Source organism: Dasypus novemcinctus, chromosome 14 (genome assembly GCF_030445035.2).
Source record: "Dasypus novemcinctus isolate mDasNov1 chromosome 14, mDasNov1.1.hap2, whole genome shotgun sequence".
Taxonomy (NCBI): Eukaryota; Metazoa; Chordata; class Mammalia; order Cingulata; family Dasypodidae; genus Dasypus; species Dasypus novemcinctus.
In genome coordinates this window covers 3015170-3039782 of record NC_080686.1, presented here as the reverse complement: position 1 = coordinate 3039782, position 24613 = coordinate 3015170, and the positions used below count along the sequence as shown (strand labels likewise).

General features: G+C 39.3%; 1 protein-coding gene across 6 annotated transcripts in view; it reads left to right on the top strand.

Moving 5' to 3' along the window:
- Positions 1-24613, top strand: part of LOC101428342 (zinc finger protein 596-like) — a 174541-nt gene that overhangs the window by 25216 nt on the left and 124712 nt on the right. For 4 of the 6 annotated variants that reach the window (XR_011645605.1, XM_071207795.1, XM_071207796.1 and 1 more), the window contains exons 2-3: positions 20784-20895; positions 24115-24200. Coding sequence is in view for 4 of the 6 variants with exons in the window: in XM_071207795.1 (XP_071063896.1) it covers positions 24189-24200 (12 nt within the window). In the remaining 2 variants the exon portion in view is untranslated. Of the gene's footprint in view, positions 1-20783; positions 20900-24114; positions 24201-24613 lie in introns of all 6 variants that reach the window. The other 2 variants (XR_011645606.1, XM_058275461.2) reach the window with 1 other exon arrangement.

Sequence of the window (24613 nt, the reverse complement as noted above, 5' to 3'; positions counted from 1 at the left end):
CCCTTGCTTGCAGTTGAAGGCACTCTTGGTTCCTTGGTATGTTGTTGGTCCATCATCTCCTCCCCATGAGTCCATTGAACTGGAGAGTAAGTGTTACAGCTCTAGAGATTCAGGACTCAGCTGGCACATGGACCACCCAAAGATTTAAGTCTCTTGGATGTACGCCTACCAATTCTGGTACCAATTATAGGTTCAAATAGGAAGACAGAAGAGTCATGCATAGGGAAACCACTACTGCACTAACTTTATCACACTGGGGAGCATAAATACCAGATTAGGGCCCACTGGCAAGGAGCCAAATTCCTGAGCCATCTGCCCTGACCATAGTGTCTCCCAGTAGAGTGGGCTTGGAGACCTTGTCAAATATAAGATGACTGTATATGTGAGAATCAATATCAGAACTCTCAGTTTGGTTCCATTGGTCAGTGTGTCTATCCTTGTGCCAATACCATGTAGTTTTGATTACTGTAGCTTAGTAGTATATTTTAAAGTCAGGTAGTGTGATTCCTCTTATTTCATTTTTCTTTTTCAATATGTCTTTGGCTATTTGGGGCCTCTTGCTCTTCAAAATAAATTTCAAAGCTAGTTTTTGCAAGTCAGCCAAAAATGCTGTGTTGATTTTAATTGGGATTGCATTAAGTCTGTCTATCATTTTGAGTAGGGTAGACATCTTAGTGAGGTTTAGTCTTCCTATACATGAACCAGGAATATGCTTCCACTTATTTAAATCTTTTTTGATTTCCTTTAACAGTGTTGTGTAGTTTTCTTCATGTAAGTCATTTACATCTTTGATATAGTTATTCCTAGGTATTTTACTCTCTTAGCTGGCGTTGTAAGTGGGATTTCTTCCTGATTTCCTTAGACTGTAGCTCAAGTGATAGGGCTTCTGCCTGCCAGATGGGAGGACCTGGGTTCTATCCCTGGGTCCTCCTGGTGAAAAAGAAGAGAATGCATGCCTGCACAGTGAGCCAGGGCCTGCATGGTGAGCCAAGAGCCCATTCTATGAACCAAGTGCCCATGTGAGTGGTGAGCTGAGTACCCATGTCAGGAGCTGAGTGTCCACACAGTGAACTGAGTGCCCATATGGTGGACAAGTGTCTACAGGAGTGCCTGCATGGTGAGCCAAGTGCCCACATGGTGAACCAAATGCCAACACAAGTCCCTGCATGGTGAGGCAGTGCCTGTATGGCAAACCAGTGCACATATGGTGAGCTGAGTGTCCCCACAGTGAGCAGAGTACCAACACAGTGAGCCAGTACCTGCACAAGTGAGTCATACAGCAAGATGATGATGCAACAAAAGTGAGACAATGGTAAGAGTCAAGGTGAAGTGCAGCATAAACTAGGAACTGAGATGGTGCAGCTGACAGGGAAACTCTGTCCACATCAGAGGTCCCCAGAGTTGAATCCCAGTGATTCCTAGAGGAGAAAAAATGAGAAGACAAAAAAGAGATATAGATACAGAAGATCACACAGCAAATGGACACAGACAGCAAAAACAGCAGGGGAGGGGGAGGGGGAGGAGAAAAGAGAAAAATTTAAAAACACCTAAATCTTAAGAAAAAAAAGAAATGCTACTGATTTTTGTGCCTTGAACTTAAATCCTGTGACATTACTGAACTCATTTATAAGCTCTAGAAGCTTTGTTGTAGATTTCTCTGGGCTTTCTATGTATAGGATCATGTCATCTGTAAAGAGTGACATTTTGACTTCTTACTTTCCAATTTGGATGCCTTTTGTATCTGTTTTGCCTAAGTGCTTGTGCAGTACTTCTAACACAGTGTTAAATAGGAGTTGTGATAGTGGGCATCCTTGTTTAGTTCCTGATCTTAGAGGGGACGCATTTAGGATTTCACCATTGTACATGATGTTCACTCTGGGTTTTTGATATATACCCTTTATCATGTTGAAGTTTCCTTCTATCCCTATCTTTTGTAGTTTTTTTTTTCAGGAAAGGGTGCTGTATTTTGTCAAATGCTTTTTCTGCATCTTTAGAGATGATTATATGGTGCTTTTTTTCTTGCTATCTGTTTATGTGATGTATAACATTGATTTTCTTTTTTTTTTTAATTTCTCTCACCTTCCCCACCCCCCATTGTCTGCTCTCTGTGTCCATTCGCTGGTGTTCTTCTGTGACTGCCTGTATTGTCAGTGGCACTTGGAATCTGTGTCTCTTTTTGTTGCATCATCTTGCTGCATCAGCTCTCCATCTGTGCAGTGCCATTCCTGGGTAGGCTGCACTTTTTTCCCACTGGGCAGCTCTCCTTATGGGGTGCACTCCTTGGGGGCACACTCCTTGCATGTGGGACTCCCTGACATGGGGGATACTCCTCTTTGGCACAGCACTCCTTGAACGCATCAGCACTGCGTGTGGGCCACCTCATCACAGGGGTCAGGAGGCCCTGGATTTAAACCTTGGACCTCCTATGTGGTAGGCGGACACCCTATCCATTGGGCCAAATCTGCTTCCCTGATTTTCTTATATTGAACCATCCTTGAGTATCAGATATGAAGCCCCCTTGGTCATGGTGTATTCATTTGATGTGTTTTTAAATTTGATTAGCAAGCATTTTGTTGAGGATTTTAACATCGACTTTCATTAGGGAGATTGGTGACTTATTCTATCTCACTATTTGTGATTGGTCTGTTGAGCTCATCAATTTCTTTTTTTCCCATTGTAGGCTGTTTGTGTGTTGCTAGGAATTTGTCCATTAACTCTAAATTATCCTTCTAGTTGTCATATAATTTTTCAAAAGTGCCCTCTTATGATACTCTATTTCTTTGGGGCCAGTGGTGATATTATCCCCTTGTTCACTTCTTATTTTGTGTAATTGCTTCTTCTTTCTTCTCTCTCTCTCTTTTTTTTTTTTTTTTTTTGTTAGCCTAGTTAGGGGTTTGCCAATTTTAATTGATCTTGAAGAACCAGGTTTTGTTATTGTTTATTTTATCTGTTCCTCTTATTTTATATTTCAGTTAGTTCTGCTCTAATTTTTACTTCCTACTTTCTACCTCTTTTGGGGTTGGTTTGTTGTTCCTTTTCTAATTCTTCCAGGTGTGCAGTTAGGTCTTTGATTTTAGCTTTTTTGTCTTTTTTGATATATGCATTTATGGCTTTGAACTTCCCTATTGGAACCACTTTTGCTGTATCCCACAGGTTTTGATATGTTGTATCATTTTCTTTCATTTCAATATAGTTACTGATTTCTTTTTTTTATTCCCTCCTTGATTCACAGTTTAAGAGTGTGTTAACTTCCGTATCTTTGTGCTTAATCTGGTTCTCTGACCCCTGCTGATTTCCAGCTTTATTCCATTGTGGTCAGAGAAATTACTTTGTATAATTTCAGTCTTTCTGAATTCATTGAGAGTTGTTCTGTGGCCTAGCATGTTGTCTATCTTGGAGAATGATCCATGTGCCCTCGAGAAGAATGTATATCCCATTGTATTTTTGTGTAGTGTTCTGTATATGTCTATTAAGTCCAGCTACTTTAATGTATTATTCAAAGACTTTGTTTCTTTATTCTCTTTTGAGATGTTCTGTCTAATGGTGATAATGTTGTATTAAAGTTCCCCGCTATAATTGTAGAGGCTCATTTTTCCAGTGTTTACTTCATGTATTTTGAGCCACCCAGGTTGGATGCATAAATGTTTATGATTGTTCTTTCTTCTTGAAAGGTTACCCTTTTAATAGTATTAATATATATTATCTGTCTTAATCTCTTATAATAGTTTTGCATTTAAAGTCTGCTTTGCCCTTTTATTAATATTAACCTTAATGACAGAGCAAACTTAATTCCATAGCCTAGAAGATATAGCCCCTTCCTCAGAGCTCTTGCAAAGAGATGACCTTGGGAGTTGTGTAGGTCAAAGAACTTAGGAAAAATGTTTTCCCTTTCCCAATCGTTTCTGTATTTAGATCTCTGTATGACCTTTCCATCCTGCTTAGCCCAATTTGGGCTCCAGGAATACTTATTCACATATATAAATGCATATTTAATTTTAGAATTTGAATAGCGCTCTTTTAAAATTTTTCAGTTGTTAATTTGATATTTCCATTCTGATGTTTAAAGATGTACACTGAGCAAATATGCAGACACAAATAGCCTCAAAAATACAACCACTAAAGTTACTTTAAATTTTCATTCTCTTAGACCCATGAGAGTTATGGTCATGGCCGATGGGGTTTACTACCAGGGCAGATGGCCCCTCTCTGGAAATGGTGTTTATGTGTGATGAATCTGGACTCAGATGGGATCTCCCTTCATAAGACTTTCATACTAATCTGCTGGAGGTGCAGTTAACGTTGGGGTTTAAGATATAGTTAGGGGATTTGAATCTCTGGACTGATAATGTGATAGCCAGGTCCTGAGCCTCAACAGACTCCAGCACCTACAATCTGATTTATTGGACTTACCACACTCAGCTAAGATGGAGTTGAAGAAGGACAATCACCACACCATGGAGCCTAGAGTGATTACAACTGAAAATGGGAGGATGGCAGCCAGCATCCATGTGGAATCTGAGCCTCCTCTTGACATAGAGGTGCAATGGACACAACCAATCCAATGTCCACATAGAAGAGGTGGCATTGGATTGGGAAAAGTGGACATGGTGGACGATGGGTATGGGGAAGGGCAGGAAGAGATGAGAGGTGGGGGCGTATTTGGGACGTGGAGCTGCCCTGGATGGCGCCTCGGGGGTAATCACCGGACATCGTGGATCCTCACAGGGCCCACTGGATGGAATGGAGGAGAGTATGGGCCATGATGTGGACCATTGTATATGAGGTGCAGAGGTGCCCAAAGATGTACTTACCAAATCCAATGGATGTGTCATGATGATGGGAACGAGTGTTGTTGGGGGGGGAGAGGGGGGGGTGGGGGGGGTGGGGTTGAATGGGACCTCACATATATATTTTTAATGTAATATTATTACAAAGTCAATAAAAAAATAAATAAATAAAATAAATAACACTATTAAAAAATTTTTCATTCTTTTAAAGTAAGTTTAACTAAAAAATAACATTTGAAAGATTTCTTTGAAGGCTATTTCTAATCGATTATTTGTAGTGACCATGCAGTTTTGCACAATAATTTCATTCTTTAAATATTGGCTTATAACCAAAATGGTCCCAATACTTTAAAATACAATTTGCAACATTTTCCTTTGCTTCAATTTCCCATTTTGACTTTGACAGACCTTGGATGAAGAACACTAATTCCAGTGTATACTCACTGAGGTCATTTAAGCATCAGGGAAACTGGTTTTTCTCATGACTTTCTGCTTTTTAGAAACATCAATACTCAAGGGGGGAGACCTCCTCCTCAGTCCTCAGCTTTTGGACTGGAAGGGTCCTGAGTGTCAAGAAATCTACCAGGCAGCAAACACCTGGTGTCACAAGAGAAAGCAAGATCACTAATACCATTGGAAAGACCAGAGAGAGAGGTGTCCCAACTTTGCTTTTCCCTGAGCCATAGTTGGCAGATGTTGTCATGAAACAACCATAAGCAAAAGCAAAGGGTTAGGCTAGATGTAAAGTAGCCATAAACAAATGCAAATTCAATTTGTAATTTTGATTGCAATAGCTGAAATCTCTGGGTGACCTGAGACTAGTGAGCCAAAAGCAAGGGTATGGCTACACCTGGAGTAACCATAAACTAAGGTAAACTTTGTTAGAATTACCACCACAATAGTAATTTCTAGGCTAAACCCACCCAGTTACAGCAATGTCTGATATTACCCTCCTGCTGTTTTTATAAAGTCATTTATAATTATCTCATTTCTTAGTACAGTTTCCACTTTAAAACAACTTGGGCACTTTTATTTATTAACAAAGTAACTAAACGAATTTTATTAATAAAAACTTTGCTAAGCTTTTCTGTTTTTCCAGCAGTTGAACTAACATACAACTAATTCCACTTGTGAATTATACATCAAATCCAATTGCAAGATAGTACTGACATTTAAAGACTCATTTTTATGTTAACTTTCACTGTTACCAATTTGTAGCGGGGGAACACTAAATCTAATTTATGAGTTCCTAGGCATGAGCAAACTAACAAAGTTAAAGCAAGCACAGATTGGAACAGAAGAGAGAATTTTACACTTTCTTTGCTTAGGGAAAGACTTGGCATTAGAATCTCAGATGTAAAAAACTCCCATTGTCCATTGCTAAATTCTCATGGAGGACCCTTCTGCTTAGTGCCTCCAAGAAAATCCCTGGGCATCTGCTAACTATGGAGATGACGTGTCCAGAGAAGCTCTACCCCTAACAAGACATGAATTGGGGCTGCTCTGTGGGTTATATCCCATTACTTACCTTCTGGCAAGGGGTAAAGCCCTGCAAATGGAATGGTTGGAGTGTTGCAAGGGAATAGGCAGGGAGTTAGGAATAGCCAGGAACCTTTAAATCTTAGTGCATTGTCTCATCCCTTTAAGGAGACATGGTCATGTGGTCTCTGGCCCTCAGATCGTCTGTCCTCTTCTCTCTTAACCAAGCTTAACTGGAATTCAGGAGCCCATACAGAGCCCATTCTTAGCTATCCTACAGCCCCATAGTGTGGTATAAAAGATTAGTTTCTTTTTAGACTATCATTTGGCATGTCATCCCAGTTTCTGAGAAGGCACCTCAGTGGGTAGTCTGCTGGAATCCTGGAAGAGCTACCCATTACTGTGGGGAAGGTTAAATGCATTCATCAGTCTAAATGGCACCATACCACTAGACCTGACTGAATGGATTGCTCACCAAGCCAGCATCCTGAAAATCAGGGAGAAATGCTAACTCTCCCCACATTCTGGAGATTGGGAGCTTTATGTGTCTGGGTATCACCAGAGCCTTAGAAGTCTTGGGGCCATCATGGTCCAGTTCCCAGGCTGAACACACAAGCTGGGCTGACCCTAGGAAAGGGGCTGCCTAGAGACCTTTCTTTTGCCTACTTTTCAGAAGTCTTACGAGTTGGCCATGAGCAAACTCATCTCTTTGTGATTCCCAGGGTCTGAGTTCTACAGTTAAACCTAAAATTAAAAGCCCATGAAAAAAACTAGTGATCCATGTTGCTCAAATGTGGCCACTCTCTAAGCCAAACTCAGCATGTAAATGCATTACCTTCCCCCCAGCATGTGACATGACTCCCAGGGATGAGCCTCCCTGGCACTGAGGGATTTCTGCCAAGTGCCAGCTGGTGATGCATCTAGAAAAAGACATTGAATAAAATGGAAATGGTAAAGAAATATGAGTTTGTATGGCTGAGACTTAAAAATTAATTGGGAGGTCATCAGAGGGGTTTTGCTTATGTACATCTCAGCAGCATCTCAGAGACAGCCAAGGTAGATACAACCCCAAGTAGTGGTGCTCCTGAGGGCTGCAGGGACACCCAGGTTCTACAGTCATGACAGATGGCTCTGGAGTTCAGTGCTTTGCTAAAGGGCCCTACTTTGGAATTTATGCTCCTGAGTGTGATGGGAGGTGGTCTAAGATGTGACCTTTCTACATATGCCTCTTCTGTCACTTTTACTGAACATGTGGTTGGTGCTGGGGGTGGTGTATGCTCAGGAGACTTGAATCTCTGGACTGACCATGCTGGATGGGCCCCACGCCTCAGCAGAGTTGTAGCACCTACTCTCCATTTTGTTGGACTTGCCCATGTCTGCTAACAAAGAGGTGGGGATAGTCAACTACCACACCAGGGAACTGATTCTACAGCTGTAAGCAGGATAATGCCATCCATCAGTTATATGAGATCTAAATCCCCTCTCAAGGTCAAGGTGGAGTGGGCATCCACCATCCCAGAGTCCTCATGATGAATGAATAAAATATGGATTAGAGTGGACTTATTGGTATTCTACTGTAAAATTATCATGACTCTAGCAATGGAAGAAACTGTATCATTGATGAGACAGTGGCCATGGTAGATGCTGAGGGCAGGGAGAGGGAAGAAGAGGTGTGATAAGGGGGCATTTTTGGGACTTGGAGTTGTCCTGAGTGACACTGCAGGGACAGATGTAGGACATTTTATATCCTGCCAAAACCCATTGAATGGAATGGGGACAGTATAAACTACAGTGCAAACTATAATCCATGCTGTGTAGCGGTGCTCCAAAATATATTTCTCAAATGCAATGAATGTGTCACACTGATGAAAGAATTTGGTGATGTGGAAGGAGTGGGGGTTGGGGAGTGGGGTTATGTGGGATCCTCTTATATTTTTAATGTAACATTTTATGTGATCTATGTATCTTTTTTAAAAATCTATAAACATTTTAAAAAAGAAAAATAGAGAATAATTGGTCTGTGACTTGTCAGAAAGCAGCTTCAGGGAACTACTCTGGTTGGGACTCATGCCTTGCTAACCAATATATTTTTAGTTTCTAAGGCATTTTAAAGCATCTTACAGGCCCAACCTGAGTGTGGGAGGAGGGGCACCTGGCTTGCCTCAGTGGCAAACAGTGCGGCAAGAGGTGACATCGCCTCTGCCCACTGGGCCTAGACAAGGTGACCACGCCTGACTAGGCCTTTGCTGCTAAGGGCTAGCCGGCACCGCCCTCCCCCTTCCTATCTCCCGCCTAGCCCAGCTCTCACTTCCCCTCCCCCTCCCTTAAACCTAATCTCTTAGTACGCTGTTTGCCCAGCAACAGCTTACAACCACCTATCAGCTTAGTAACAGTGTCAGCCTATCAATAGTTAGCACATACTCTACTGGCCAATCACTAGCCCAATGCCAGAACATTGCCTTATATGGAAACAGCATTTGCCCTAGCCAATCAGAACCCGCCACACCACTCCCCAATCCTATAAATCTGCATCCCCTTCCACAATAGACCAGACTTGTGCCATCAGCCTGTCTCCGCGACTCCTTCCTGGGTCGTGCGCCCTCCACACCTTTGGAGCCCCCAAAGGAAGCCTCAGCGGCCGTACGAGGCTTTCTTCCCCAGGCCAGGGACCCCGTTTCATCCCTCACCTGAGGACATCAGTAGTTGAAAGAGTAAAGACATTTCTAATAAAAGGAGTTAATTTGTGGTCTTAGAAAATGAAGCATGGGTGATAACCATTCTGAACTCACAGGACCAGGTAAACACCTGGTGGACTCCTGTTTTACTTAGGCCACATGCCCAGTCATGTCACAAGGACTTTTTCATCTGCCACCCAGAACTTCCTTGCATCTACATGGCATGGATGCTCAATCCTACCACCTCTGAACAGGGAGCTGGAAGTCTGGGCAGACTGAAGTGCCTGGATAGGCATTTCGGTGCCTATCCAGGAACCTCTTTAAAATGTAGGCTAAAGTCACTTCTAATTAAAAGGAACTCACAGAGAGGACTTGATCAACTCCAAGAAGACTCCTGCTTCAGTTAGACCACATGCCCAGTCAACTCTCAAGGGTGATTTCACCCACCATCGGAATTTCTTGGATCTCATGGGGTCTTGCCCCTACCATCTCTGAAGAGAGGGACAGAAGTCTGGGCAGACTGATTTTTTTTTTTCTTGTGGGAACCTATCCCAGAACCCCTTTAAAATGGCTGAACCAGACAGGCCTTATTAAAACTCACCGGTCTCTGGCAGGGTGGGGGAATACCACTTGTCAAATGAAGCTGGGGAAGTGTTGGATTTCTCTAGGTTCTTGCTATGTGGCATAAAAGAATTCAAGAATATGCCCGTTGAATTATGGCAAATAAAATAATAAATTATTTGGAAATGGAGAAAAAGAACAGAGCTTGCTGAGAAATGGGAGACAATAATGGAAATATGCAATGAGATTTGATGTGGGCTCTTCTAGGCAGAGAAATCCTCTTATGATTTTTAATGTAAGTACTGAGGGTTATAAATTTCCCTCTCAGCACTGCCTTCACTGTGTTCCAAAGATTTTGATATGTTATGTCCTTATTTTCACATATCTCAAGATATTTGCAGAAGTCTCTTGCAATTTCTTCTTTGGCCAACTGATTGTTTTTTAATCTCCATATATTTATGAATTTTACTTTTTTCTGTCCATTATTGCTTTCCAGCTTCATTCTGTATGATCAGAGAAAATATTTTGTATAATTTCAGTCTTTTTCATTTTTGAGATTTCTGACCCAACATATGGTCTATCTTGGAGAATGATCCATGAGTGCTTTTTTAGAATGTATATCCTGGTGTTTTGGGGTGCAGTGCTTTATGGATGTCTCTTAGATGTAGTTTATTTACCATGTTGTTCATGAGCTCTATTTATTTATCCTCTGTCCAGATATTCTGTCCAGTACTAAGTAGTGTATTGAAGTATCCAGCTATTATTGTAGAGACATCTATTTCTCCCTTCCAGTTTTGCTACTATGTGTCTCACGTATCTTGGAGCACTAAGTTTAGGTACCTAAATATTTAGTATAGTTTCTTTTTCTTGGTGAATTGCCCCTCTTATTAATATATAATGACTTTCTCCATCCTTTATCATCATTCTGCATTTAAAATATATTTTGTCCAATATAAGTATCACTACTTTTTTTTTGTTACTATTATCATGAAATATCTTTTCCTACCCTTTCACTTTTAACCTACTTGTATCCTTATGTCTGAGGTGAGATTCTTGTAGACAACATTCAAATGGCTTATATTTTTTATACGTTCTCTAGTGTATGTCTTTTGATTGGAGAGTTGAAGCCATTAACATTCAATGTTATTATTGTAAAGACATTACTTCATTTTTTTTCCTTTGGGTATCTCTTTTCACATCTTTGTCTGTCTTTTTACCTTTTAATTTACCCTTCCTAATAATCTTTATTTATACACTCTTCTCCAAGTCTCTTGTACTTGTTTTTCAAAACTTTGACTGCAGCACTCCCTTTAATAGCTTTTTAAATTCTGGTCGTTTGGTAACATATCAGTTTTTACCTGTGAAGACTTAGAACTCACTGTCATTTTTGAATGACAATTTTGATATATAGATTTTTGGCTGGCAGGTTTTCTCTTTCAGTTCCTTAAATACATCATACCACTTTCTTCTCACCTTCATGATTTCTTCTGAGAGGTCATCACTTTATCTTATTGAGGTTCCCTTTTAAATAAGCTCTTGTGTCTTCCTGCTTTCAGAATCCTCTCTTTATCTCTGATATTTGTCATTATTAATTGTAGGTATATCAGAAAATGTCTATTCAGATTTATTCTGTTTTAGGTGCATCTGACTTTCATAAAGGTTGAGAAGTTTTTGGTCATTATTTCCTCATCTATTCTTTCTGCTCCTTTTCCATTCTCTTCTTCTGGGACACTGATAATGTGTATGTTTGTGCATTTCTTGTTGTCATTCAATTCCCTGTACCATTTTTCCATTCTCTTTTTCTGTCCTCCTATCTTTCCCAGGGCAGATGTTCTGTCTTCAAAATCACTAATTCCCTCTTCAAGCAATTCTAATCTGTTCTTAAGTGCCTTTAATGTATTTTTAATCTCATTCATCAGTCTTTCATTCCCCCAAGACCAGTTACTTTTTTTTTGTAGGCTTTCAAATTGCTCTTTATGCTCATGCATTGTTGTCTTAATTTCTTTTATTTCTTTTGTCATATTTTCTTTCAATTCTTTGGATTGACTTAGGAGAATTGTGTTATTACTGATTAATTGTCTTAAATCATATATCTCTTCAGGATATTTGGTTTGTTTCTTTGGGCCATTTAGCAGTTTGATATAGATATGAATTCCAAAAATAGATATTGGGTTGTTTATAAACTAGTCTGTACCTGGGCATGACTAAATTATGATTAGGGCTTTGATTGGATGATGTCAGTATGGTGTTGAGTCCCCACCACTTGGTGGGTGGGGACTCACAGATAAAAGGCACGACAAATGACAGAGTTGGACTTTTTGATGCTGGGATTTTGATGCTGGATTTTTTGATGTTGGAGTCCAGGAAGTGTGAACACACAAGAGAAGAACACACAGGAATAAAGACAACTCCTTAGACAGAATCCCTGGAGAGAGAGAGAGAGCTGTTCACCTAATAGTCTATAGCTGACTTTGTGGAGAGAGGCAAAGCCTGGAGACCCTCATAGTCTATAGCTGACCTTGTGGAGAAAATAAGAGCTGATCATGGATAGAAATGAACCCCAGGAAGAGAGGAATCCCAGAAGCCTGAATGCTGGCAGATGGCAGCAATCTTGCTTCAACATGTGGCAAAAGACTGTTGAGGGAAGTAACTTATTCTTTATGACTTGGTAACTGTAAGTTTCTACCCCACTCCTGGTACCAAATTCTGTATTAGAGTTCCCTAGGGAAACCAAATCAACAAATTACCTCTCATAGTAAGAGATTTTATCAGTCTCTCATGTGACCATGGGGAAGCACAAGTCTAGGTTGCACAGGCAGAGTGCAACCAGGGGCTCCAATGAAAGTCCAGTGAAGGTCCTTAATGAGCTCTGGGAGACACTGGCCATCCAAAAATGAGCTGGGAAATTCTCATGCAATTCTGGAATCACTTCCCCCTTTATGGATAAAGTATCACTCATTGCTGATGGCAAACTCCCAGACTGATGTAATTGTAATCAGCTATCTATGATTTACCACTGCAGTAAAGTCAGTAGTGACTGAAGTCCATAAATCCTCTTGTATTATGATTAGCCCAGTGCTTGCTTGACCATACAACTAGGCACAATTACCTGGCTGAGTTGACACATTAGCCTAACCATCAAAGCCTTCTCTTAGTTTCCTAGTATGGCTTATAATTTTTTGCTGACATCTAGGTATCTGAATAGGTTGGTGAATTTATTCTGAAGGCCAATTTCTCTTGCATATTTTTTTCACAGCTTTTCTTTGATATATGTTTCAACTCATTTTAAGTCTTTAAGACTGCCCAGGTTAAGTTATCAAAATCAAGCCGGGGACTCACTAATGATGTGCAGAATTTCTCCCAGGAGTTAGGATATAGAGGAACCCAAAAGCAGTTTTGTCCATGCAATTTCCAGACCAGCAAGCAGATGCCACTTGTCAGCATACCTTTTCACAGAGATGTTTCATTCTACACTTTCCATTATTTTGGTCTGGACTGAGCTAAAATTCAAAGAAGGCTCTGATAGCTGAATTCACTGAAGAGAAGCTCCCTGACTTTTTCTTCCTTTCCCTTGTAACAGCTTAGAGGGAGGAAGATGTCTGTTCCCTTCTGAGTAGGCTGCAGTGAGACTGGGATTTCACCCCATCCTAATATATTTGGGGTGTGTGAGGGGAGCACTTCAAGCCACTGTGGGGTTTGGTTACTCTCATTTATTTTGTGTTGTTCATCTCTCTGACCCCCAACCTCCTTGAGTTTTGTAGCACTGTCCTGATCTGCTGAGACCCAAAGCTGCTCTCTCAGAAAACGTTTGGCTCTTTCTCCATTGTTTTTGTGAGAGAGCTGATCCCTCCCTGCCTACTCAGACACCATCTTGCCAGAATGCTTCATTTTGTTTTTAATCCCAGTCTACCTCCAGAGAATTCAAACTCTTTGTCCATATAGAGCCAATGTATCTGGTTTCCTGTTGTAACTCCAGGACTTTGAATATTTCCTGTTATAAAGAATGAGCTATAGGAAAGCAGACTTGGCCCAGCATCCATCTACCACATGAGAGGTCCACTGTTCAAACCCCAGGCCTCCTTGACCCATGTGCAGCTGGCCCATGTGCAGTGCTGATGCGCGCAAGGAGTGCTGTGCCACACAGGGGTATCCCTGCATAGGGGAGCCCCATGCACAAGGAGTGCTCCCTGTAAGGAGAGCCGCCCAGCGCAAAAGAAAGTGCAGCCTGTCCAGGAATGGCACCGCCCACATGGAGAGCTGACACAACAAGATGGCGCAACAACAACAAAAAACACAGATTCCCATGCTGCTGACAACAACAGAAGCGGACAAAAGAAGACACAGCAAATAGGCACAATAAATAAATAAATCTTTTTTTTAAAAAAAGAGTAAGCTCTAAAGTATAGGAATAAACTAACTTCAATCATCCTTCTCAATGGCCTTACCACTTCATTTTCCAACATCATAAGAAGATTTTAAGTAGTTAATTATCTAGTAAATCAAATCAAGGTGAGCAGAATGCATCTCATTGAATGAAACCCTTATTAAATCTGGTATCTGCAGTCTATGCAATCAGTGTTTTCTCCATGGAGTTGATTATTCATTGGATTTATTAAATGTTTTCCCTATACAAAGGGAATACAAATAGAGGTTACATTTTCCCATAGATAAATAAGCTGAACAGCACAAAACTTTGGGATAGAAGCAAAGTGTGTTTTGTCCCTGGAACTTGCTTCAGAAATGAGTAGAACTCAAGATTGCTTATTTTTTGTTTTCTTGAGAGTTCTCCAAACTATGAGATGTGAACTGGCTTTTCTCCATTACCATTTATAAATACTGTCAATTTTCGTACACTGATCCAATCAAAGTAGTGTCTTAAAATATTTAGATGTTACTGGAATGTGATTTTTACTTCTCCAGTTATTAAATTCTCTTGTCAAAGTACAGTTACTCATTTAAGTCATTGGACGTAGGAGACATTTGGGACAGAGTGTAGGAGGGGTAGCCTTCTAAGGAGTATGAATGTTCATCTTGACATAGTGTGTTATATCAGTGGGTGGAGACCCACATAATGAGTGGGAAATTGCTGAAATCCCATCCTGGGAAGGCACACTATGTTCTCAAATAGAAGAGCAGGAGTCTCTTGAAAGCATGGGCAGTGCCCAGTAGGGGAGGACAGACCAATGTGTCAAGCCTTCGATGTTGTTGCACTGGAGTGAAGCCTGGTGGTTCCTGTGGGTCCCAAGGGGAGGGGGAGGGAAGAATATAAAAAAATGGAACAGGTGGCATTTTGAGGGCAATGGAGGTGTTCTACATGATTTTGCAATGATGGTTACAAGCCATGTTAAGTTTCATTAAAATTTGTAAAACCATGTAGTCCAAAATGTAAACCATAATGTAAACCACTGACCATGGTTGGTAGATATATTTCAATATTTGGACATTAGTTTTAACAAATGTACCATCCACAGGTAAAATGTTAATAGGAGAAGGAGGAAAGGGGGAGGGTGTTGGGTAATATGGGAGTCCCCTATATTCTTTATATGACTTTGCTGTGACCTAAAACTACTTTGAAGACAAAACAATAAAAGTAAGACATTGGAGGAATAAATGGAAGAAAATATCACCGTACATTCAGGACAACACATCTTACAGTGGTGGAAGGTAAAATGTCCAAAAAAAAAATCATTTTCATTAATTTTTTTATTTAAAATTTTTTGAATTTTTCCTATTTTTAAAATTATTATTTCATTTTCTTTTATCATAATTGGTTATTTTATTGGCTTCTTTTTTGAAGAAGTTTTGGATCACAGAAGGATTACAACTGTGGTAGGGAAGGACTTTTTGTGAGGTGTCAGTGAAGGTGAATACATGAGAGGAGGTTTGGGCATACCTATATGCTGGAGATTTGGACACCAATGGTATCAGGAATGAAAGAAAGAAAAAGGAGAATGAAATAAAAAGGAAGGAAGAAAGGAGTGAGAGAGGGAGGGAGGGAGGAGGGAGGAGAAAGAATGAGAGAGCTGGGATCAGGGGGTCTGCGAGTAGAGACTCATCATACAACTTTATTGTTTACAAGGGGCTCAAGCAGCAACATGCAGTTAACTATCAGCATTACTCATAGTCTAAGGAATTTTTAAAAATCTTATCTCAAGGTACAAAGTCTAAGTGTTCTATTTACTACAAAAGATATGTGTTCATCTTTTCTTTCAGACTTTAAGGGCTTCATCCCATTTGTCGGGAACTCTTAATTACTGCATTCCTTAGGTTGTAAGTGTAGCCATGGAAACAGCATGTCTCTCCTTGTGAGACCACTGTGCCTCAGTTTCCAACACACATAAACCGTATAAATGTGTTCAAATATTCATGGGACATTGTCATGGTGGGTGGAGATTCACACAATAACTGAAAGAACATTGAATTTCCATTCTGCCATGTTCTCTGATGAAACAGCAAGAATTCCCCAAGTACAGAAAAAATGGCTAGGGAAGGAGGATGGTCCATTTATGGGCCCTTGATATTAATGACAGTCCTTATGAACCTTTTCTCTTGAAATTGAAATAGCATAGTAGTATAGGGTACCATAGCATTACCTCCTGAGAGCCACCTTGTTGCTCAAATGTGGCCTCTCTCTAAGCCAAACTCAAACTCAGCATAACAATGCAATACCTTCTCCCACCCCCCCACCCCCCACCCCCCGTGTGGGACATGATTCCCATGACTCCCAGGGATGAGCCTTCTTGGCCCTAAGGGATTACTACCAAGTATCAACAAGCAATGTAACTGGAAAAAGACCTTGGCCAAAAGGGGGAAAAGATAAAGACAAAGTTTATATGGCTGAGAGACTTCAGAGTGTGTTAAGAGGTCATTCCAGAGGTTACACTTATGTACATGTCAGGAGGATGTCATTGACCGCCAAATTAGACACTATCCCAAATAATGGGGCTACTGAGGACTCTGGAGACACCTAGGCACTATGGTCAGGGCAAATATCTCCAGAGTTGGATACCTTGCCATTGGGCCCTACTTTGGGGATTATGCTCCCCAGTGTGACAGAATTAGACTCCGTAGTTTCCCTACACATGGCTCTTCAGCATCTTCTATTTGCACCTATAGTTGGTGCTGAAGTTGGTAGGTGTACATCCAAGAGACTTGAATATTTCAACTGCCCATGTGCCAGCTGGGCACTGAGACTCAGTGGAGTTGCAACACTTATTTTCCAGTTCATTTGACTCATCCAGGACAACTAACAAGGAGGTGATGATGGACAATCATCATACCAAGGAACCAAGAGAGCCTACAACTGCAAGAGAGCCCTGTCCATTGACCATATGGGACTGATGCCCCCTCTCAATTAGAGGTGTAGTTGGCTTCATCATCCCAGAATTCTCAGGATTGGGGAATGAACTTATGGATGACAGTGGGCTTACAAGTATTCTACTATAGACTTATTGTGATTCTAGCAAGGGAAGAACTTATATCATTGAGGCCTGTGGCCTCTAAAGGTTCTCAGGTTAGGGAGAGGGAAAACAGATGTAATATGGGGGCATTTTCAGGACTTGGGAATTGTCCTAAATGACATTGCAATGACAGGTACAGACCATTATATATCTTGCCATAACCTACAGAATTGTGTGGGAGAGAGAGGTAATTACAAGGTAAACTATAATCCATTCTTAGTGACAATGCTCTAAAATGTGTTCAATTGCAATGAATGTACTACAGTAATGAAAGATGTTGTTAATGAGGGTAAATGTGAATGGTGTGGGGAGCAGGGCTCATGGAAATCCCCTGTATTTTTAATATAACATTTATGTAATCTAAATATCTTTCTGAAAAAAAAAATTTAAAAAAATGCTCTTGCCTAATGAGGCCAACATTTTTCAGTGAGCTGCAGTTAGTGGGTTTGCCCTCACCTCCTCCTCACTCCTCAGTGCAATATGATAAGGCTTACACTTTCTGCACTTACATGCACCACCCTTGAGAAGCTGCTTACATGCATCTGGAAACTACTGAGAGCATCTTCACCTCATCAAATTTCCTGATTTCCTTCTTCTGTCATCCACTTCTGCCCTGGTCTCCTAGGTCACAACACTCTCTTGGATTTTTTCTGGCCCCACATTACATATTCTCAAGCTATTTCTGAAATATTGTATGTTGAAACTCATTAGAACATAGTCCCAGTTCTTCATTTCTATCTTTCTCCCTAGACAATAGCTTCCATTCCTCTATTTATCATCTATGGTTATACAATTTACACATTCCTGTCCAAATATCACATCTGAGTTCCAGACCTGAAAATATATTCTGCACTGAGATTCTCATTGTTTTATCATCAGTAACATTTATGGACTCATCATCTTTTGAAAGCTTGCTCTTCTTTATTAATCCAAACCAGGTTGTATGAAATTTCCTGTCACACATTAGTTTGATAAACTTGGTGTTATTCTTTATTAAAAATATTGGCATTTCTATGACAGATTTCCTATCTCCAAAAGTAAAATAAATCTGGATCATGTAACAAGTAACTTGCTTTAAACCATCTCTTCTTAAGTGGCTCTTACACCCCATAGGACCAGATTGTATATTTTATTTCCTAGTATGACTCTATGCTTTTGGACAGACCTAGCTCAGAGTTGTCTTCCAATATATACACATTTATTGAAAAAATCACTTTCTTGAAAAATATTGCCTGGAATTGATAGTGACCAGCAGGATCTATGGGCATGGTGCTTGACAAAGCATAGTAAACACACTGAACTAGGCTAGGAAGGAAAAGTGGTTTTCTTGGCCAATGGAGGATGGGAGACCTAACCAATCTCAAGTTGGTCTCCCTGTTGAGGGGTTTTCTTGCAGCTTTTATACAGGTTTGCAAAAAAGAAAGTTAATCATTAAGTTGAGCTCTCTAGGAATGGGCTGGGGAGTTTCTCTAGTGTTCTTATCATTAACATAAAGATACACAATAATCCTTGGGTCTCTACTTCTCATGGTGATGAAGAAGATAGATTGAGTGAAGCATTACATATTTACATTTTTTTTTTTACAAAGAACTAACAGGTATGGTTAATCTCACACTGAGCAGTTCTATGTGTTTTCCTACTGACACTTTATATGTTCCCTATTGTGTTCCCTATTCAGATACATTTTAACCTTGCTGTGGAAACTGGGCTGAAAACACATAGGACTATATAAGGAAACCATGAAAATTGAATAATTGATGGCCTAAAATGTACAGTGCAATAGCAATAAAATGCAATTCTTTTATTTTCAGTAGAATGAATTTAAAAAATGACAAAATATGCATTTGGCTAGAAATACTTGTGCCTAAAATGGAAATATATTGCTTGATTTCTCCCTGAAATAATTTATTCTTCTAATTTTCAAGATATATCTGAATAATTTTGTAATCAACTCATATGATTGCTGCAAACTAGAGAGATAATGAGTACTAGGGAAAGTGACATCATAGTCAGGGGATGACTTCTGACCTCTACACCTTTTCAAAAGACCTTTAATCAAGCCAGCTGTAGGGAGACTGTATCAGTTTGATAATATTGATGAATTCCAATTGGATTGTGTTTGTAAAATGATCTTTTCCTCTGGGCATATTAGATTATATTGGATTCATAAGTTTACTTGATTAAGTAATTATGTAAACCTCTTATGCCAGTAGGGCATTGAGTCCCCAACCTTTGGTGGATGGGGACTCAGAGATAAGAGGCATGGCAAAGGAAAGAGTTATGTGTTTTTGATGTTGGAGTTTTGATGATGGAGTCTGATGCTGAAATCTTAAGCTGGAGCCCCAGGAAGTAAGCACACAGAGGAAAGAGAAGCAAGCCCCAAGAAGGGAGGAACACAGTAAGCCTGAACCCTCACAGATATTGGCTGCCATCTTCCTCCAACCTGTGAAAATAGACTTTGGTGAGGGAAATAACTCATGCTGTATGGCCTAGTATCTGAAAGCTCCTACCCCAAATAAATACCCTTTTAGAAACCAACCAATTTCTGGTGTTTTACATCAGGACCCCTTTGGCTAACTAATATAATGATAAAGAGTATGAGACAGAAGCAGAAGGCTACTGCCCTTAGTTTCTTTCATTACTTGACCTATCTTAAAAAGAAATATGTGGGTCTATCTGACATACTATCTATGAATGTTACAGATTTTGTTCTTAAGTTTTTGTTTTGCTGTAGTGTATTTCCTCCCTCTCCCTTAATGTCATGGTTTACTGATACGGCTAGTACTTTTTAATTTGTGCACTAAAATTCATGGTTCATTGAGTATTGATCACAATTACCAGTATGCTACCATTGTTTGATTTTTTAAATGTCTTGAGGATTAAAAAACAAAAGAAAATAAGCATCTTGGTCTGCTATTACCTGTTAGAAGTTACAATACTTTTGGGGCTTTTTGTTTTTGTTTTTGTTTGGTTTTTTTTTGGATGTGACATTGCCTTTTCATAATGATCCATACTTATGGGAACCACTCATCTGGGGATTGGAATATAAAACTATATGGTAGAGACTGGGCGTTCTAATAGAAATCAATGCATATTGCTTAAATAGATTCAATAGGCCTAGTGCCTTAAAATATAAGATGTAGCTCTGATTACAAAAATATATTCTGGAGCAGGTTCTTTGATAGTGCCAGTAATTATTTAGTACTACTAAAAGAGTAAGCTTTGTTAAAACTCAAAATAATCTGAATTTACTGTTAAAGCATAAACAAGTTTACATTGATAATAAGTTTAATTTTTAAAATTCTTTAAAACTTAACTTATTCATAGGCAAATTTACAATGAAACTTAATTTCTTTTGGGAAGCCCTAATATTTTGAAATTTGAAGGTAGATCTGATATAATGAGACCTATATTGAATAGTCTTTCCCTTGCTTGATAGTAAAATATATTCATTCTAGAAGAATCATTTTCCTTGAATATTTTCAGCACAAATATTTCTACTTACATAGAGTCACATGGTTGAGAAAATATTTGTAGATTTCACTTCTTCTCATATCTACAGATTAGTAAGAATCTTCTTGATAAAGTATTTTAGAGTACTTACCCAGAACAACAAAAATCCATAAGTGTGGGGTATCTTTTAAAGAGCAGGAAGGTTGGTTTTGAGAGTTTTAGAAGGAAGTGAATGACACAAGGTGTGCCTTGAGAAGATTTATCTTAACTAACATCTGAGTTAATCAAATTGTGTATTTTGAATTATAGAGCTGATGATGTTAACTACTTAAAAAGAGTTTACCATCAAAATATTGCTTTTCCTACAGAAAAAGAAGCTCTGAGCTATACATGTTGTGAAAGCAGCCTCATTAAGACTTAGATTCCTTGCATTCTCAGTCCGTTTTGATTCTCATGAATAAGGGAAAGAATTTTCTCCAGGTAGGTGAGTCCTAATTTATGTTGTAAATGATTTTAACCAGAATGTATTACTTAATTTGGCTGCAGGCCGTTGGGCCCAGGCCATGTGAGGTCATGTCAACTTATTGTGGACAGGGAAACAGACTTGGCCCAGTGGTTAGGGCATCCGTCTACCACATGGGAGGTCCGCGGTTCAAACCCTGGGCCTCCTTGACCTGTGTGGAGCTGGTGCATGCGCAGTGCTGATGCGCACAAGGAGTGCCCTGCCACGCAGCGGTGTCCCCCACATAGGGGAGCCCCACGTGCAAGGGAGTGTGCCCTGTAAGGAGAGCCACCCAGCACAAAAGAAAGTTTAGCCTGCCCAGGAATAGTGCCGCCCACACTTCCCGTGCCGTTGACAACAACAGAAGCGGACAAAGAAACAAGACGCAGCAAATAGAAACAGAGAACAGACAACTGGGGGAGGGGGAGGAATTAAATAAAATAAAATAAATCTTTAAAAAAAACTTATTGTGGACATACAGTATTTCTGGATTAATAATTATTTGTTTTCAAAGGGAAGCTTATTTAATCTATTACCATTCAAGGAAGGGTTTTATGCAGTTAGACCAGGGGCAGAGACCAAAATATGAACAAACAAATGTACAATGAAAAATTATGAGTGGCATGAAGGAATAGTAGAATTGTAATAGAGGCTATTGGAAGGGCAAACAATACTTGGGGCTCAGTGAAGGGATCTGTGAGGATATGACAACACAGAGCCTGGAGAAAATGAGTATGATGTGGGTAAGTGTTTGAGGGGATTTCCATGGAAATGAAGGACGATTATATCGTTCAGTGCTGAAATAATACCTCACATTAATGTATTTGCGTATTTCTGAGTCATGAATTCTTACTCAATCACTGGATGCCTTGAGGAGTCCTAACTTAAAATTACTTAATTTGATGGGAAATATTTTGTTAAAGTGGCATAACTCAATTATATTAATCTTGACTGGCATCTACAGTAGTCAGAGACTAAGCTTTAGAAGAAGAGAATTTATTTTAGATTTCTGAGATCATGTTGGTGGAAATTTCTAGAGTTATATTTGATTTTTTTTACCCTGTCTATGAAAATAGAAATGTACATGGTCATTTTAAAGCCAACAGTGGAACAATTGAAGCAACTCAATAGTTGGTATGAGATTGCCATGATAGTGTACAGAAATGAAAGAGAAATGGGATACAATCATCTTTGGTATATTCTAATAATATTGTTTGAGTATTGTCATGCAGAACACAAGAGGAAGGAGTGACTAGAATAATTTGAATACTCTCAGGGGACTGAAGTGCCCGAGGAATCTAAGAAAAAGAAAGTTCCCACAAGATGCAGTTTTTGTCTTTACTTCCATGTTAGAGACTGAAGCACACACTCTGGTTTTTCTCATGGGAAGCTTATTGGAAATGGTAGCATGATTTACCTAAGAAGAAGTCTGTGATGTAATTAACTCATCATTTTAGGCTGTGTGAAAAAAGAGTAAAAGTGACCATATAGATTGAATGTGAAAGAAGAAAAAGGAGATCAGGCACAAGAGGTGAAGTATGTACAGAGGGAATTTGGGTTCATGATAGAGGAGAAACAAATTAAATGATGAGGTGATTATGATAGGAGGGATTCAAAAAGACACAGGAAAGACAAGAATTCAGTTGGAGACATTCAGTTTAATCAGGTGGCAAGACTTCTATGAGAGGAGTAAGAATAACTAGAAATTATGGTGTTAAGGTAATTTTTTTAACTTAACCTCATTCACCTGGTTATTATGTTAATCTCATTTGGTAAAAAGTAATGTGAAATGTGAGAATATATGGTATTCAAACTATGGGACTTGAAGTGATTATGGAAAATGGAGGAATAGCTCAATTATCAAGATGTAGTCCTTACCCAAGATATTTTTTAAAGCATTTTTTTGTGACTGTGTTTAGTCATAAAGCAAGAGCTCAGTAATATGTTGTGTCACCTGTAGTAATAAATATGACAGGAAATTAGGATTGCATCCTTTGTGAGCAGATATGGAAAATAGTAACTATTTATTGATACATAGGGTAAATACAGTTCTCTTGAAGCATATGCTGAAATATGTATGCTTGTAATACATCTGGCAGTAAATGTTTGGGAAGTGGGTTCAATGCAGTGGAGGGTTCCTTGTGATAGGAGAACCTGTGCATGGGTTTATTTGTAATAAACTATATAAAGTGGAAGTTTTGACAACAGGGTGAGAATCTGATTATTTAAATGGTGAGATTAAATAGGTGACATTACATGTAATACATAGGTGTGGCATGCAACCCTTAAGATATTTGAAATTCGCATATAGGAAGGAAAAATTTAAATCTAGATGTGTCTTTTTCTGGCCACATAAGTTTGGAATATTACTTCGGCTCTCTGAACCTCTGTTTAGGACATTTGTTAAATAATTAAATTAAACTTCATCAGCTAGGTAACGAGAAGATTAAATTATTAAAAATATATAATTTTCCAAACATGTTGACTACAATCATTTCCTGGATTTGAGGTGTACAGATGGTGAAGTTAATTCTAGATCTGATCAACCCCAAAATAATTTATATATTTTTCTTTTCTTCTTTTACTTTTAATAATATACCTAAATTTCTTAGTTGATTTCCAAATACATTGGGGTGAGATATGGAACTCAGTGTTGAGGGAGTTGCATTGTTAGACATCACATATGGAAGAACTAAGATGTTTTTGGACAAAACATCACGTCAGTTTCATGGTAGGGCAGGAAGGATGTGAGAGTCAAGAGGACAGACATGCATGTGAGAGAATCAATGCTACTGCAAGAACCAGTAATAACTGTGAAATTCCAGTCCGCTTACTCTTGTGATGAGGACCCAATTATAGATGAGGTTTCGGTCATGGATTCCTATGTTTTGGAGTCAGGGATTAATTAAAATCTCTGAATATCATGAGCAAATTAATAGATATAATTCATGGATTTTCATGTTCTTGTCTGTGTAATGAACGTAATCATACTATGTTTATTAGCCAGTAAAGACAAGACCTCCATCATCTTGACCATAAGAAAGGAAGTCTTTCCCTTATTTCTCTTGAGAACACCTCATGATCCTTTTGTTGATTAGGCTGTGGATACCCTTAGGTGAAGGGTTTGCCATTCATGATAGATGGGCCTGAAAGATGGGGTCAAGAATTGAATCTCAAGATTCTTTCTCCATTCTCAGCTTAGCTCACCTTCTGCTTGTCTTGCTGTGAGTGAAAATCCAGAGGAAGATAGAGGCCAGCTAAGGTATTGACAATGCAGTCACAGGTGAGTAAGGAATGCATTTACTGAAATTGCACCTCTGTTACAAGAAGGTGGGAAGATTTCTCCTCTTGGTGTGGATATTCCAAGTGACTTCAGGAGATATTCAAGAATTGGAGCTTAAATTAAGGTTATACAAGACTCTAATAATTATGGTAATTAGGTAGATGAATAAGTAATCTTCCAAAGTAATTGCAAGAGTTGGTTCCAGCTTCCATAAAGACCTTATTCTCTGAAAAGATGACAGATGTTTTCTTTTTCTCACACATCCCATGACTCATTGGATAAATAATAAATTCATAGATTGTGTTAGTGCCTGAGATTGGCCCTGGCATTTGATGAATAGGGGTGACAGAGATGAGCAAGAAGAGAAGTTTACAGTCAGAAGAAAGGCTGAGTTTTCATCTATGCAGTCAATC